This window comes from Schistocerca americana, chromosome 5 (assembly GCF_021461395.2).
Source record: "Schistocerca americana isolate TAMUIC-IGC-003095 chromosome 5, iqSchAmer2.1, whole genome shotgun sequence".
Classification (NCBI taxonomy): Eukaryota; Metazoa; Arthropoda; class Insecta; order Orthoptera; family Acrididae; genus Schistocerca; species Schistocerca americana.
The window spans coordinates 297,468,860-297,484,965 of NC_060123.1; the positions used below are offsets into that span (position 1 = coordinate 297,468,860).

The 16,106-nt window shown below is 37.1% G+C and overlaps 1 protein-coding gene across 1 annotated transcript in view; it reads left to right on the plus strand.

Moving 5' to 3' along the window:
* LOC124615501 (vacuolar fusion protein MON1 homolog A) overlaps positions 1 to 16,106 on the plus strand; it is a 106,561-nt gene that overhangs the window by 48,262 nt on the left and 42,193 nt on the right. The window contains exon 6 of the mRNA XM_047143451.1: positions 14,611 to 14,731. Within this exon, the coding sequence (XP_046999407.1) occupies positions 14,611 to 14,731 (121 nt within the window). The remainder of the gene's footprint in view (positions 1 to 14,610; positions 14,732 to 16,106) is intronic.

Genomic DNA, 16,106 nt, shown 5'->3' on the forward strand with positions numbered 1-16,106 from the left:
ACGTTTTGTGTGTTGTTTTTTATAGTCCTGAGTCATACTTCATATTTTTTCTTGTTCAAGGTGTGAACAAGTTTCTGTTGTAGTGTGTTTGTGGAGAAAGCTGCTTTCACTTACGTGACCTAAGTAGGTTTGCCATATGTTGGGAAATCTTACCTACATAAGGTGTGCTAGCTATACATTTGACTGTGTTTGTTGGTTCCTGTGTCGTGAATGACACAGCAGCAGATTTTCCTGGAACATCTAATATAATGAACAAAATTAAGTTATTAGTGCCTGGCCAGGCAATGAAAGTAATATACAAGTTCAAAAGCTTGGAAATGGAAGTTTTCAAAACAGTTGCACACATCAAATTTCACATAGAGTGTTGGCAGTTAGGTCTGATTCCTAACTACATTAATGTTAAATTGGGCTACATAAGTCACTGTACAAAGATCGCAAAGCAGAAAACAGAAGAAATATGGTTAAATACAGAAATAAAGTTATTATACAAGAAGAAAGGCATTCTAAACAGATAACTTTTGGACATACATTTACAAATAGCAAACAGCATGGACAATAATATATGGAACCTTGTATGGGAGAAAATTCATGATATAGTTTGTATGGAGCACTTCAAGATCTGTAAAACACACAGTAAGAAACTGAACAGTCTGAGATCCAAACAATATAAGAGTAGTAAAGAAATTATTGATTTTATAGAGTTACTTGAAATAATCCTCAACTACAGCTACTTTGCATTCAGTGGTAATATTTATCAACAACCAGATGGGCTAGCCATTAGCTCATCCATATTTGGCACAATAGCAGACATTTTCATAAACCTCCAAAAGCAGAATATATTCAGCAGCCAGGAACCCTGCCTTTTTTTAATTAAAAAAAACCATAGTACATTACAAAAGATATATAGATGATAACTTAATCTTACTCAAAGGTGACACCGAAGACTAATATCAAAATTTGTTTAATAATGTACACAAGAATATAAATTTCACAGCTGAATACCAAAAAACAATAGCATTAATTTTCCAGATTTGTGCATAGAAAACAAAAACAACAGGCACAATTTCAAGATATACAGAAAAAAGACAGCCTCCAGCAACACAATCCATGCCACATCATGTCACCCAGGTGTTCACAAGAAAGCTGCATAAAAAAACAATGATACACAGAGCAAACAAAATCCCAATGAACGAAGTGGACAGGAAGAAAGAATTAGACATCAATAACCAAATTAGTAAGATTTCCCAACAAATAGCAAGCCTACTTAGGTCACATGAAATGAAAGTAGCTTTCTTCACAAACAACAAACTACAATATAAAGTTGTCCACACCATGAACAATAAAAAAGATAAATTCTAGGATTCAGGAATATACAAAATAACATGTAAAACGTGGTCAAGCTACTACATATGACAAACTGACAGGTGTTTTCAAATTAGATAGACTGTACACATCAACTGTTACACAAATAAACAGTTTCCAAAATCAGCTATAGCAATACACACAAAAAACACTGAACACCCATTTGAAAACATAGATGATGATCATAAGATACTTCACCATTTCCAAAAGTCTCATACAATGGATTTAATGGAGGAACTTGAAATTTTTGTACACCACGAAAGGCAAGGAGAAAAAAATCCTCAATGACAAAATAGAAAGTTGTAGTGATATACCCCATTTGTTGAGTGAGAAGTATCACGTCGTTAAATGCATATGTCAGAGAAAAGATGTTCATGACTAAGACTAGCAGATAAATGGTGAGCACTGCCACCACTTGGTGAATAGATTTTTTTATCTATCCAGTTACACTACATTGTCAAAAATTGGTTATTTTTGTTATATATGCTCTGAATAAATTAGATACACACAAAAATTTGCAGCATAATGTCAAAAGAACAATATTATCAAATTTGTGGGTTTAGCCTTTAGCAAAGAAAATCAAACACACTTTCAGAGTCCACAGGAAAGCTACATCTGGCACCACCATACATAATTAATTTTTCCACCTGGTATCAAATAAAGATGCTGCTTACACATCACTCATTCATAGTGCCAACAAAATTCCACTTAATAAGGATACACAACAAGAGGAGCACAGTACAACCCAACAAATAGCAGAAGCCAATATGCATGATGCACTTGTAGACAGTCTCACATGTAAAAGTAAAAGAAACAAAAGGCCAGTGGACACAAATAACTTAGAGAGAGAGAGAGAGAGAGAGAGAGAGAGAGAGAGAGAGAGAGAGAGAGAGAGAGAGAGAGAGAATGTCAGGCATATACAGATTGTCTGTGCTACATGTGAAGCTCTGATTATAGACCAAACAGGAAGAGATTAGAGATTTAACTGCTGCAATGTGAAATATGGTATCCCGGCTGAGACACCAGTTGAAATATGGCATCCCGGACGAGACACAGTTGAAATTATGGTCACTATTTTTATTTACTTAAATTTGCCATATTTCGTGACAGTACCTTTTCCGTTAGACGTTTGCAAGGCGATATTAGTCTTGGCTTCAGTTGTCTAAGTATGATTCCACAATGCATCTTTGTCGGCTGCAGAAATGACGTGGTTCAACGTGTTTGCCTCATTTTGGTGTTTCAAATACCATTTCTTCAAATGTAGTTTCTTTTTTATCGTTAATACAAAAAAAATTGTAACATAATTCAAAATTATTTATGACGGCGACTTTGACAGTTCTACCGTCAACACACACCAAGAGTTCACTGCCGACTGACTATAGTCAAAGACGACTCCAACGTCAAAGATATTTTACACAACACACAAGCTTCCACTTGTAATCAGTCTCTTTGCTATTCTTCGATACATTTACTAATCGTAATCAATATGCTTTCACTCTCAAAAACATAAGTAAATTAACATATAATAATATCAATATAATGGAAGGAAACATTCCATGTGGGAAAAATTATATATAAAAACAAAGATGAGGTGACTTACCGAACAAAAGCGCTGGCAGGTCGATAGACACACAAACAAACACAAACATACACACAAAATTCAAGCTTTCGCAACAAACTGTTGCCTCATCAGGAAAGAGGGAAGGAGAGGGGAAGACGAAAGGAAGTGGGTTTTAAGGGAGAGGGTAAGGAGTCATTCCAATCCCGGGAGCGGAAAGACTTACCTTAGGGGGAAAAAAGGACAGGTATACACTCGCACACACGCACATATCCATCCACACATACAGACACAAGCAGACATATTATTATATGTCTGCTTGTGTCTGTATGTGTGGATGGATATGTGCGTGTGTGCGAGTGTATACCTGTCCTTTTTTCCCCCTAAGGTAAGTCTTTCCGCTCCCGGGATTGGAATGACTCCTTACCCTCTCCCTTAAAACCCACTTCCTTTCGTCTTCCCCTCTCCTTCCCTCTTTCCTGATGAGGCAACAGTTTGTTGCGAAAGCTTGAATTTTGTGTGTTTGTTTGTGTGTCTATCGACCTGCCAGCGCTTTTGTTCGGTAAGTCACCTCATCTTTGTTTTTATATATAATTAACATATAATAAGGCAAATTATAATAAATTCTGACAAAAAAATATAAGAAAACATTTACAATTCGGTATCGACAAATATGGTAAAAAAAAAACATCTCCCAGATCCATTACAAATGAAAACAATGGTGCACACCTTACTTACAGTTACTCCAAATCAGCAGTAGCCACCCATATTAATGACACTGGACACGCGTTCCAAAATATTGGAAATGAATGGATAGAGGTTATCAAAGAACTAGAAATTGCAATAAATTGCATGAAGTATGGAAACCAGTAATGTGATTTTTCCAAAAACTGTACCACAGTTAATTGCCAGTTTCAGCAACACCATAAATACCTGTATACTTCCCGAGCCTTGCTGTAAGTAAACTATTTTAACATGTAATATTTTTTGTGATTAGTGTCAGAAGAACATTCATTCTGTGCTAATAATTGCCCTAGTATAATTCAGTTACACTATTGTGTTTTCAACTTCAATATTTTACCAGTACGATCAGTTTGACTCTAGTATAAACATAATCATTTGGAATTGTAAGCAATATTGTTACTTTTGTGCTGTGATCTGTGTGCCAGAAATCCAGAAATTTGAATGTATAGTCAGTCCATTTGTAAGAGTTATTTTAATCATTATAATACACCATGTTTAAAAAAAAAGTTGAATCATACATCCCTTCCCTGTAAATTTCTTGGCTGAACTACACCACCTAACCTCATTGGCACACATGGGTGGGGGAACATTGTAGGTACCTGTGGAGTACAAAATAGTGTTTAATTGATAGATGCACACCAGATGGTGGCAGCATATTGTGAAAGTGCTTAGTACTAAAGTAAACATCACTATTAAAAATGACTAAAATAACAAATTGTATTTTTAAAATTCATAAGACAGTTACAGATCTCGTCGTGATACATATGACATGGATATATTTAAGTTCATATTAGAGTATTCCAAATTCATAGATAAAGAGCACTTTTGTACCCAGTTTCAACAAATTGTATACTAAACCCCTTGAGAAACAAGGCATTGATTAAATATTTGTTAGTAAACTGAATGATATAGACATAACTAGTGCAGCTTTAGTTAATTCAATCCCACACACGGTCTTCTGTAAATCTCACAATGAAAGGAGAGGCTTCAGTGATATGAGAAGAGCCAAGTTATACATTGACAGGCAGTATAATCCAAAGCTAGCTACTTCTGTAAAGTGTACTAACAAAAAATTATGACTAGTGCTAATCTGCTCAAACTGGTAATTGCAGTGCTTCTAGATTACTTTATATGTGCATATTGTGATTAAATTCTATTCATCTCATGATGCTGTATGGAAATCTAAGATTGATGGCAACCAGTCACTCTGTTCTGCATTCATTGGTTCGGATGAAAACTGCCTTGTTCATCATAATGCAGACTGCATAATAATAGTTGGTTCTGATGTAATATAACACACTTTTGGCCACTACAGAAAACTTCTTGAAGTCACCCATCCCTTTCCATACTGCTCTTTTAACTTATCTTTATCAGCTTTCTTCACGTGGTTAAAGATTTTGTATTTGGTTTCTCTCTTAGAAATTATGCACAACATTCTAGCATGTATTGGAAGTCAGAACAACTCTTTGTTTGTGGCAACTTAATATGTTTTGTGAAAGATTGCTTCCATCAACTAATCCTCCAAAGTGTAATATGAGAACACTGCTCATTTTGTTTTTATACTTACGTAGTAAAGCCTCTTGAAGCAATTGATGTATGTCAGTCACAGCCGGAGATCAAAATATCTCAATTCTGACAACTAGTGTCACTTAGAAGATGTAATAATAATGTTTATCAATTAAAACAGTGGTAAAGATGCATTGGTAAAACTATATCAGTAACTTACATAACACCTTGCCTGGACAAAAATCCAATATGTTGTGTAGTTCTGTTCACAAGTGGAATCATGATGTGCATCACAGTAAAATTGTTTGATTTTTATTTTGGCATTATTGTTTCTTGTATGTGCTGATAGGAAAGAACATGGAAGACCTGGAGAAAGTGGGGACTGTGCTAGTGGAAGAAGCTAAGAAAGTTGGTATAAGTGTAAATGAAAGTAAAACAGTGTTCATGGTAGCAGGAAGATAAGCTCATTTAGAACCAAACCATCTAAAAATTGGAAATCTAACAATACAGAAGACAGACACATTCATGTATCTCAGTGTCAACATCAACCAGCAAAACTGTATAGAACAAGAGATAGTAACAAGAATTCAAGCTGGGGGAAGATGTCTAGGAGCTATGCACAACATCATAAGATCGAAGTTACTATCTAGGCAGGCAAAAATAAGAATATATCAGACCGTCATCAAGCCAACAGTGTGCTATGCAAGTGAGACATAGACCCTGACAAAGAAAACAGAGAAAAATCTCATCATTTTTGAAAATAAAGTACTGTGAAAAATATATGGACCAGTGAAAGAAAATAAACAGTGGAGAATAAGGAAAAACCGAGAACTCGGACAACTATACACATTGCCTGACATTGTAGCGAGTGTGACAATTAAGAGACTAAGATGGTACGGACATGTGAGGAGGAGAGGGGAGAACATGGTAATAAAAGGTGTAATGGATGAAGCAGCTGAAGGAAAGAGACCATTGGGGCGGTCAAGAATGAGATGGAAGGATAATCTCATGGGGAGATATGCAGATACTGGGTCTGGGAAATGAAGATGCAGATGACTGGAAAGTGTGGAAGGCTGGACTGAGTGAGGCCAAGGACCGACTACAGTTTGTGTGGCCAGTATAAGAGAGAAAGAGAAGAGTATGTTTTTAGGCTTTGTAACGCCTTTCATTGTGGTTTGGTCAGTATATTATGAATGCAATCTGTATGGGATAAAACTGGAAATTTGTGATAGTCTCCCAATGTGATATGGGTGCACTGAATTGTGTGTAATTAGTCATCAACATAATTTAAATGTACATAATCCTTAATTGACTCATTAGACATGTTGTAAATCTGACATAGGGCTTGCCTGATGCCATAGGAATGATGTCACTAGCCACTAGAATAAAAGCAGCAGCTCAACTGAATAGGTCACTTTGTCAGTTGCTCTTTTGTGAGCATTTGTGGTGAGAGTCTTGGCAGCCACATATTGTTTTGCCCAGAGTGAAGATGGCGACACTGATTCATTAAGGCAGCAGGATACTTTAATGCATCAACCTTGTATTGTTGTTTCTGTGCATAACAGTAACAAACAGAACTTTATTCACAGTTTTTGTTTGTCATTTACAAAACTAAAAGATCACCTCAAACATCCATTTCAAGCTGTAGACTTGGTGTGATTCATTAATAGTGTGCTTCCCAGCATCCTGCAAAGATGTTGTCATTTTATGCTGTGCCTCAGATAAAATCATGAAATGAAATATGACTAGACCAGTATCATGGTGCAAACACAATTTCTGGGATAGTATAGTTAACGAGTCTATCGAAATAGACATCAAAAAACCTAATAAACAAAGGTGGCAGTTTCAATTTAAATAACTCTTGGGGTCTGGCATTCAGTTTACCCTTATTCAAAAGTCACTGGCCACCACATCCACATGAGAGAATTTGTGTTTCAAGGAATATCAGTGCAGGCCCTTAAAAATAAAATAAGCATTAAAGGGTGTATTGGGTGCCAGGAATTTAACTCGGCTATTAATAGTGTTGAGAGAACAACAATAGTTCCATCTGGTTGGAGTCCAGGCAGTGAATACTCATAACAGCAAAACTCACTGCACAAGACAATGACGACTGAGTCAGTGGTCAAAATATTGTGCTGTAAAACTCAACAGAATGCAAGGAAGCACAGCATTAAGGAATATGACAGTGGAATTTATGTAAGCAGCTTTTGTTTTAATGGTGATGTTGCACTGTTTGACTCTCGTGCAGATAAACTTTAACAACAAATAGAGCTTAATAAAGCAATTTAATGGTAGGCATGAAAATCAATTACAAGTGAATGAAGTAATATATATACAACATATTGTATGCAAATAGTACAAATTAATAATTAAGTCAAAGAGTCAGATATTTTTTATTCTGTGTAGGCAGTTGAAAATGACTGGATGGACAGAAAAGGAAGAAATCAGAAGAGTATAAATGATTAAAAGTTCTTTTAGTGAGCTAAATACAGTCTTCAAAAATAAATCACCAGTGTGCCTGAGTCACCCCATTTCACTAATGGCTGTTAAGATATGGACTACTATGGGGAAAACTATTCTAAAACCAAAAGTGATGTGTGTTGGAAGTTAGTAGGAGAGTCAAGTAAACAGACAAATGGATCAGGGATCAGATTGAAGTGGCGGATATAATTTCAGTCATGAAGAATGTGAAACTGAGGTAGATGAGATATTAGCTGTGCAAGTGGATGGTACAGGGACCAGAGAAGTGCTTTACAGGATTCCAAGGTCTAAGAAAAGGCAATGGGTACATGACGTTTAAAAGATGCAGGAACAACATAGATGCATATTGCTGAAGAGGAGTCTAGTGGAGGCCTTTATCCAGCATTGGATGCGAAACAGTGGTGGCTGCTGCCACAGCTGCTGCTGCTGCTGATGATGATTATTATGATTATGATTATGATTAACATCTCCCAGTGTCAGGAGTCCCTGATTTTGTATAGGAAGATCTATGTAGTGCAAACTACAGCCAGATTTTTTATATTCTAATTGTGAGAGCAGTTATAACAATCCTAAAAAGCTGAGGTTCAAAGTTCAATTTTATGTAGTTAATATTCTGAACTTAATTATAAACCATCACTGAAAACTTAATCACTTTCCTCTATTCCACCAACTTTTCGTTAGACATCATTTCTACTTCTGTCAGTGTGTTTTCATCTCCTGTAATGATCACTTCAAAAATCTTCTTTACACTCGTAACATCAAAATTTAGTCCCTCTTTCAATAGTAACCAAGTAAATTCGTATTTCATGTCATGGTTGTGTTATAAGCTAAGATGAACTGACCTGTAAATGTAATTACAGAGCAATTTTGCTGATTGAATATTTTATTACAAGGGAGGCACTGATCTTCTCTGCACAGTTACACAAAGAAGTCTAATGAATTGGTTTCCCTCAATGAGTGAAGTTATCATTTCACACAGTTGCTCTGGCGTGTTGGTGGATGAGACGTACCATGCTTGCCGTCAACATCTTGCAGTAGTGAACTAGTTTTTCTAGTTCAGGGGTGCATTTATTTAGACAAAGGATTACTTATATTGTCACAGCAGCATCATTAGGTGTATATTATATTATATTTCTTAAAGTAATGACTTTTGAGTATTAGCCGTCGGACTCAATTTTTACTGGCCTAAAATTGTGTGCTTTATTCATCGAATTTCTCTCCTCCTTTCACTGTTAACCTAATTATTGTATGGCCATTCCACTACATGTTTGAAAGAATGTTTCAACTATAAGCCTAACATTTGTCAGTGTGTGCATACTGACTCAATCTCTTAGTGCACCCCCAAAATACCAGAGCACTGAGAGACCAGTCTATTACCATATAAATGGTTATGAGTTATTTAATGTCACTTTTGATCTCTTAGTTACTGGAAATTTTGTGCATGGGAGAGAAAATTTCTGAGTGTGTGAATTAAATTTTGATGGAGTTACATTTGATGTTTGGTAAAGTGACTGATTTTCTTTGTTCTTATGACTTAGACACCATACTCAGAATTAAACATCTAATGTATATAAAAATATTAGGATGTCTTCAGTGGGATACAAAAAATTGGAACAATAGGTGTATAAGCAAGAGGATAAACTTCGTAGCTCATCTTTCAAATTTCGGCTGCCACTACAGGTGACTTAGAGGGGCTCCAGGGACCCAATTAATGTAAGTTGGATGTGGATGAACCTGTGGTTTCTTAATTAGTGACTGGTTAGTGCTACCTAACTTCCGTAACTATAAACACTGAATATTAGTGACCACCATTAAGCGCTATAATACAGTGCTGAGTGTTTGAGAATGGATCTTTACTTAACTGTGAAGATCATGAGCAAAGTAAAGAGATCTGCTTTAAAAACACGTCAGCATTGAGCTGCATGCTGATGAGCTGATAAGATAGTTGTCAATGTATAATCTGTGGGGTACATAGATAGTACAACACTCTGAGCTCTGACAGAATTCACATAAACAAGTGCACCTGCCAGTATGGGAAGAGGTGTTGGGCCACTTGGCATGTGTTCGATAGTGCCCAGACAGCATAAGCTCTATTTGCTCGAGTGGTGTGTCCAGCCAGACTTGATTCACTGACAGAATCACAAGTCAAAGTGGCACGACACTGGATACACACGATCAATCCAATTGTGTGCATACCGATTGAATGCCACTGAACCGACTAATGAACAGTTTGAAATGCTAGTTGTAACAGGTACATGATGTGTTATGGTCCAGTAAGAGATGTGCATATCAAATTAAAGCTCTCTTCATGACAGAAAGTTACTTCGTTTCAAAACATGTTCCATTATTAGTTTAGCAGATTAAGAGTAATGAATATGTACCTCTTATCATAAATTTAGAAAATTCAGTCTGGAATACTAATATAATATCAAAAGCTGACACTGTGTATTTGGATGTTATTGGAACTTCTTTATGTTTTATATGCAATTTTAGTAAACATATCATAAGTACGAATTACAAATAAGAAACCAACTGCACTGTGAGAAAGTAAGATCTCAGATGTGTCTATGAAGGTGCTTTAACCTACAGTGTGTCTGTCTGACTCAAAAGAATGGTATTTGGCTACTTCAAAAAACTGTGATCACAGCTGTGATTGCCTAAAAGATGACAGAAAAAAAGGACATGTTCCCAATATTGTCCACAACATAAAAGCTAGTGCTCTCTCTCTCTCTCTCTCTCTCTCTCTCTCTCTCTCTCTCCCCCTCTCTCTCCCTACCCCTCTCCCCCTCCCCTCTCCCCCTCCCCCTCCCCCCCTCCCCCCTCCCCCCCTCCCCCCTCCCCCTCTCCCCCCTCCCCCCCCCCCCCCCTCTCTCTCTCTCTCTCTCTCTCTCTCTCTCTCTCTGTTAGCATTTGAGAATGTAGAAACTTTTTGCTGATTGCTTATGTAAGCAATTTTCTTTGTGTGAATGTTTGCGCTGCTAAGAATAATTTTAAACAACAGAAAATCCAGGATGGAATAACGGAAATGTTATTAAAACGATAGAGAAGTTGTTGAGTTGCAAACTGGCATAGCAAAAAGACTGCTACTCATGTAAGCTCTTGGCCAAAAGACCTTCTGATGTAAAAAACACACATGTTCATGCAAGCACAACTCTCTCTCACATGACCACTGTCTCTGGCCTCAGCAGCCAGAGGCAGTGCTCATGCATGTGTAAGTTGTGCTTATGTGAATGCATGTGTGTTTTATACGTTAGGAGGCCACTTGGCCAAAAGCTCATGTGTTTAACAGTCTCTTTCAATGCATCTGTCTGGGACTCAGCATCTCCTCTATATGGTGTGTAGCAATCTCTACATTTCATGATATTGCTGTAAGAAGAATTTTAATATATTATGGGAGAAGTAATCTTGTCCTTTATTTTGTCATCAGCTTGTAGATAAGCGACTTGCATTTGCAGTGCTGCATGAACATCTGCCACTTCTACATGGAATTAGAATCTAAATCTAAGAACCTGGAAAAGAACTTCCTTCATATCACCAAGAAATTTCATTGCAAATAAGAGTGCAAAATTTGAACCATTTCACCCTTCAGTCACTGGCAATTGGCAAAATGTGAGAAATATCTGTCTGATGTGTGTTCAAAAAGCGTCCATTCTTGTATGAAAGCTGTGATGTGTATGAAGGTCACAAATATTTTCCTCCCCCAGGAGTTTTTATTCAGTTCATTAAAATTTAGAGCAATATCAGATGAGAAGCTAGTTTCCCTGGCCATTCTCTCTCTGGCAGGACTTTGAAAGAATTGTGTTTCTTATCGAAAAATATTTAAATTTTTGTTCCCAAAGAAAAGAAACTTCACAAAATTTTACCAAAGGTTAAATGTCTTACTGCCAAGTGGGGAGGGAGATCACTTGACAAACATTCAACCTCATCTGGAAAAGATTTGAATTGATGCAGTTTGGGTTGATGATACCAGATGCAATTGGCAATAGAAATTGCAAGCTACATCACACAAGACATATCCACAGAGTACTTCCTGATGCAGAAGGTAGTGTACTGTCAAGGATTTGATAATTCCACTGGCCTTAAATTGAGTTTAGTGTTCCAACAAAACCTGCATATTTGCCACACACATTTCTTCGTCATCTGGTGTAACGTATTTCAACCAAGAAAGAGGAAGGTTGTACTTTCCAGCAAAAGTTATTGTACCACTTGAAAAATATCCTGACTTGTTTTTGTACCATCCAAAACCAGATCTGCTAGTTCTTCAGTAACTTTGAAGTCTATATTAATAACTTTAAAGAAAAAAGGGTTTGAGCAGTATCAGAGATGTCTGTAGATTCATCCATGAGTATTGGGACCAAGTAAATTTACATGCTTTACCTTGTAACATTCGATAAATGACAAGCAATATCTTCAGCTCAAGCCATCACTGTATTTGGTGAAAGAGTTACTCCTGTACATTTTTCAGTTTTGTCAGGAAACAGTTCTTAAGCAGTAATTAAAATGCACCTCTTAATAATTACCATCAGTAGATGGTGTTCCTGGTTTGAGGACTTCATTGACACTTTGTAAACTTTCTTTCATAATGGCTTCACTTTCGTGAACAAGTTTTCTAAAAAAATTTTGTGAAAACAGTTAATGTTTTAATGTTTAGAGTTTGTTCATGTGTCTTATCCTTGAATTTATCAAGCTGTGCACCATTCTTTTTTGTTGTTGTGGTAACAAATACGTTGTTCCTCAAGATCAGCCACGACTTTGATACAGATAGTGCACATTGGTTTGTTGGCTTTCTCTAAACAAAATATTTCACAGCTCGCACATTGTACTGAAGATACGACACTCACTATCCATTTTTATCACTCAGTTTCAGTGGACATATTGCACACGTTATTGAAAGAAAAGAAACTTGAAATAACACAGAAAACACAACTAGGAAGTCACATCTGCAGGCAGCGCACTTCTGCTGATATGCTTGTTATTTCCGCAGGATTAAATTCCTACATGTGGTGGACGTACCCTGTGGGCTGTATTTTTGAGGCCCCTTTGCTAGAGGAATATTTTGTTATAGAAGAATTGCACAACTTCCTTAATTTTAACAAATGTGTGATCCCATTAGAAGATTTGATGTGCTTGTCAGGACTGAAAGAGAAATGGGAAAGAGTAGTTTCACATTTATTCAACAGCAAGTTGAAAGCAGAGTGATAGGGAAAAATTTAGCAGTAAACCTTTTGAAAACTGTGGCCATACATCCCACCTTTGTAACTCCAATGTTGGTAAAATATGTCAAGGTTGTGAACCTATATTCCATATCCCAAGCATTGATACAATTTTAAAATTTTAACATAGTATAATTACATACACAAGCTAAGCAACCTGCAGCAAATATGTATCAGCTGCACACTAATTCAGTACACATTGCACTGACCCTCCAGCTATTCTCAGCTGCTCTGTCACTCATCGGTCTGCAGTAAGGGCTGGTCTTGTGCGTGGCATATTCCCTAGTCCAGCTCCTGCTACCTTCTGATCAGTGGTGCAGGATGACACTGAATGTTGTAGGAAGTTCATTACTTGTTCTCGGGTGACAGGCACACATGTGAAGGGGTTATGATGTGTGACTCTTCAAGCTTTACCAGTGGATGTGTTGTAAATAGTCTTCACGGGTTTGCCGCTGGATCACGTTGTGCTTGGTCAGACATCGTCACCTAGACCTTTGACGACGATATATGCCTGCCCTTGTGTTCCCATGCAGTCCAACACTGAGCCAAATGCCCCACAAGTCTGGATATTGCAAGATTCAACCAGCAGGCCAAATGCACAACCACTATAAGGCCCGTTTTAAACTCGGTCAGGTGCTAATGACGCTCTCTGAGATGATTACATGGGACCTCTTCATCCTTCACAGTGATGCTCAACATCTGACGCTGTTCACTCCTCTTATATATCTTACCAGGCCTGGTAACCACACAAAACACAAACAGTGCTATTGTAGTTTGGAGGCCTTTGTCCTTGTCAGAGAGAATTACCTGTCTATTCATTTACATACTAGCCAATTGTGTATAAGTGTATTAAGTTGCATTGGCATCTGGCTATGTCTTCTGGGTGCTTCACTTGTTTGTAAAGCAGTGTATTTGACCATTAATTAAATTCTTCATTTTTTTATGTGCTGCACTTCTATATCTATATTTGTGTTGCTAAACTGAACTGTTTGATATGGCTTCACATAATTTATTTAGTGGGAAAGTAAGCGCATGAGAAGTACGTAGATGAGCACAGGCTTCCAAGACCTTTGCCAATTGGAATAAACATTTCCAAGTTTGCGTGACCACACCATCAAGTTCTTTTATAGATAAATGTTTTGGCCACTGTTGCAGTGGAGCTCATTAGGGTGGTGTATACTAGTAGGAAAGTATTTCATATGTACTAGGTGTGATAACACCACCATAATGAATGCCACTTGCGGTATCACTCAGTAAACTATGTTAATACAGTTGTGTGCCCAGAAGAGTTTTATTGAAAATAGACCACATGATCATTAGCAGTCAAGCTTCCAAAAACTTTTTAACCCTTCTTTTAACTGGAGGAGACGAGAAGGAAACATGTGAACGACATTAACTACCATCCATTACTAATTTTTATAGTTTCTACGTGTCTCCCTGAGTAATCTTGTATACAACTTTACTTTCTGCTGTTTTTTCCTATTCATCTTTTACCATTGTAGGTAAAAGGAACATATGTCAGAATCTGAATGTTGTACTTTCCATTGAGATATTACAGCAAGTTCAAGCGTCTTTCAGAAAGATTAGGGACCAAAGTGTGATTGGCATAGACAAAAACGAGGGAAAAGGAATGAAACCTTGTATTTTTTATAGAAGTGTGAAAATAAATTGTTATGTAACATAAATTAATTTTGATCTTTTGTTTTCAGTACATTTATAGTGTTCCCTTGTTTTTCTTCTTTCTAGTGGTTTTCTGCATGGTCATGTGTCATACCTAGCAGAAGACTGTCAGGCCTGTCTGTTACTCCTCACTGTTGACAGAGATGTATTTTTTACATTATCAGAAGCAAAACAAAAAGTAGTTGAGGTGAGTTTTCAAGCGACAGATGATTGTTCATTGTTTGTAGTTTAAGCAACCATTGTTTGTAGTTTAAGCAACCACATTCTGAAACCACATAATCATTATTTGGTAATAATTGTGTTAGACAGATGTGCTGCTGTTCCGGTTTCTCTGATGTTTGCCAGTAATTAAAGATACATTCTCAATTTGGCAGTTTTCACTAAATGTACTATTGGAACTTGGTATATACCAGTTTTGTACTGAGCAGAAATTAATATCCTAATTTTGAATAAAAAGCTGTAAAAACAGTTGGTATTGTAAGATTATTTCCCACAGATTTGTGTAATGGGATAAAAAAATAGACTGACTATTTCATTCGCATGACATTTTTCATATTTGTTCTGTATTCAAGTGAAACATTCTAAGAGCAAGTCAAGAAATACAGTAACAGCTATTACAATTAGCACTCGTGAATAAGTTGAAGAAAGTTCAGTAGGAAGAGTGACTGTACATTGTTATAGTGCATAAAATAGTCTGGAGTGTCATGAGAGTTGGATCTTGCAAGATCTTGTAATGCCTATTGGCACGACAGTCAGGCACAGAATCGTAAAGAAGCACAATATCAGTGCATGTGTTCATGTCTAGATCTTGGTTGTTTGGCATGTGTGACTCTCCATCTTTTAGCTCACACAGCCAACTTGATTAATAGAAAACCCATCTGTCAGTCACCACTGAAAATTGTAGGTTTTAAAGTGTGTGGATTAGCCACAGTTCAGCAATACTCCGCCACACACCGTTGGGTGGCTTGCGGAGTATCAATGTAGATGTAGTTCAATGATCTACAACAGCGGTCTCCAAACTTTTTAGTCCGCGGGCCACATTGACTCCTCCACGAAGTCATAAGGGCCAAGATCTACCTAGTGGGATTAAAGCACCCTAGCACTCCATGATCACCGTAATGTAAGGCTAAAGGAAAGATGAAATCGCAAAAATCTAAGGTTGTGGGAATAGCTAGCACTGAAACGAACTACGATTTTTATTTAATTAGATAATTTTGATTGGTGGACGTACCTGACCGAAATTCTGGCGTATTTTATTCTGGTGAATTTCACCGACAAAAAAGTATGTCACTGCACATTCTTCACGAAAGCGTCCTGCAAAGTTAACGAAGTCTCAAAATCATTGTTAGCAACACTATTACTGCAAGATGTAACAGAGGTAGAGTATGTCAATGCATTGTTATTTCAAGCGGCGCAACAATAAGTTTAGTTATGTAGTCTTGTAGCGAGTACCAGAGCCAATGTCGCAGTGTATTGGTCACGATAGGCCTCGAAAATCAATTGTTGACAGTATAGGTACCACCTCAAATATTTGGCGGGCCGGATACCGGGGTTGTCCGGCC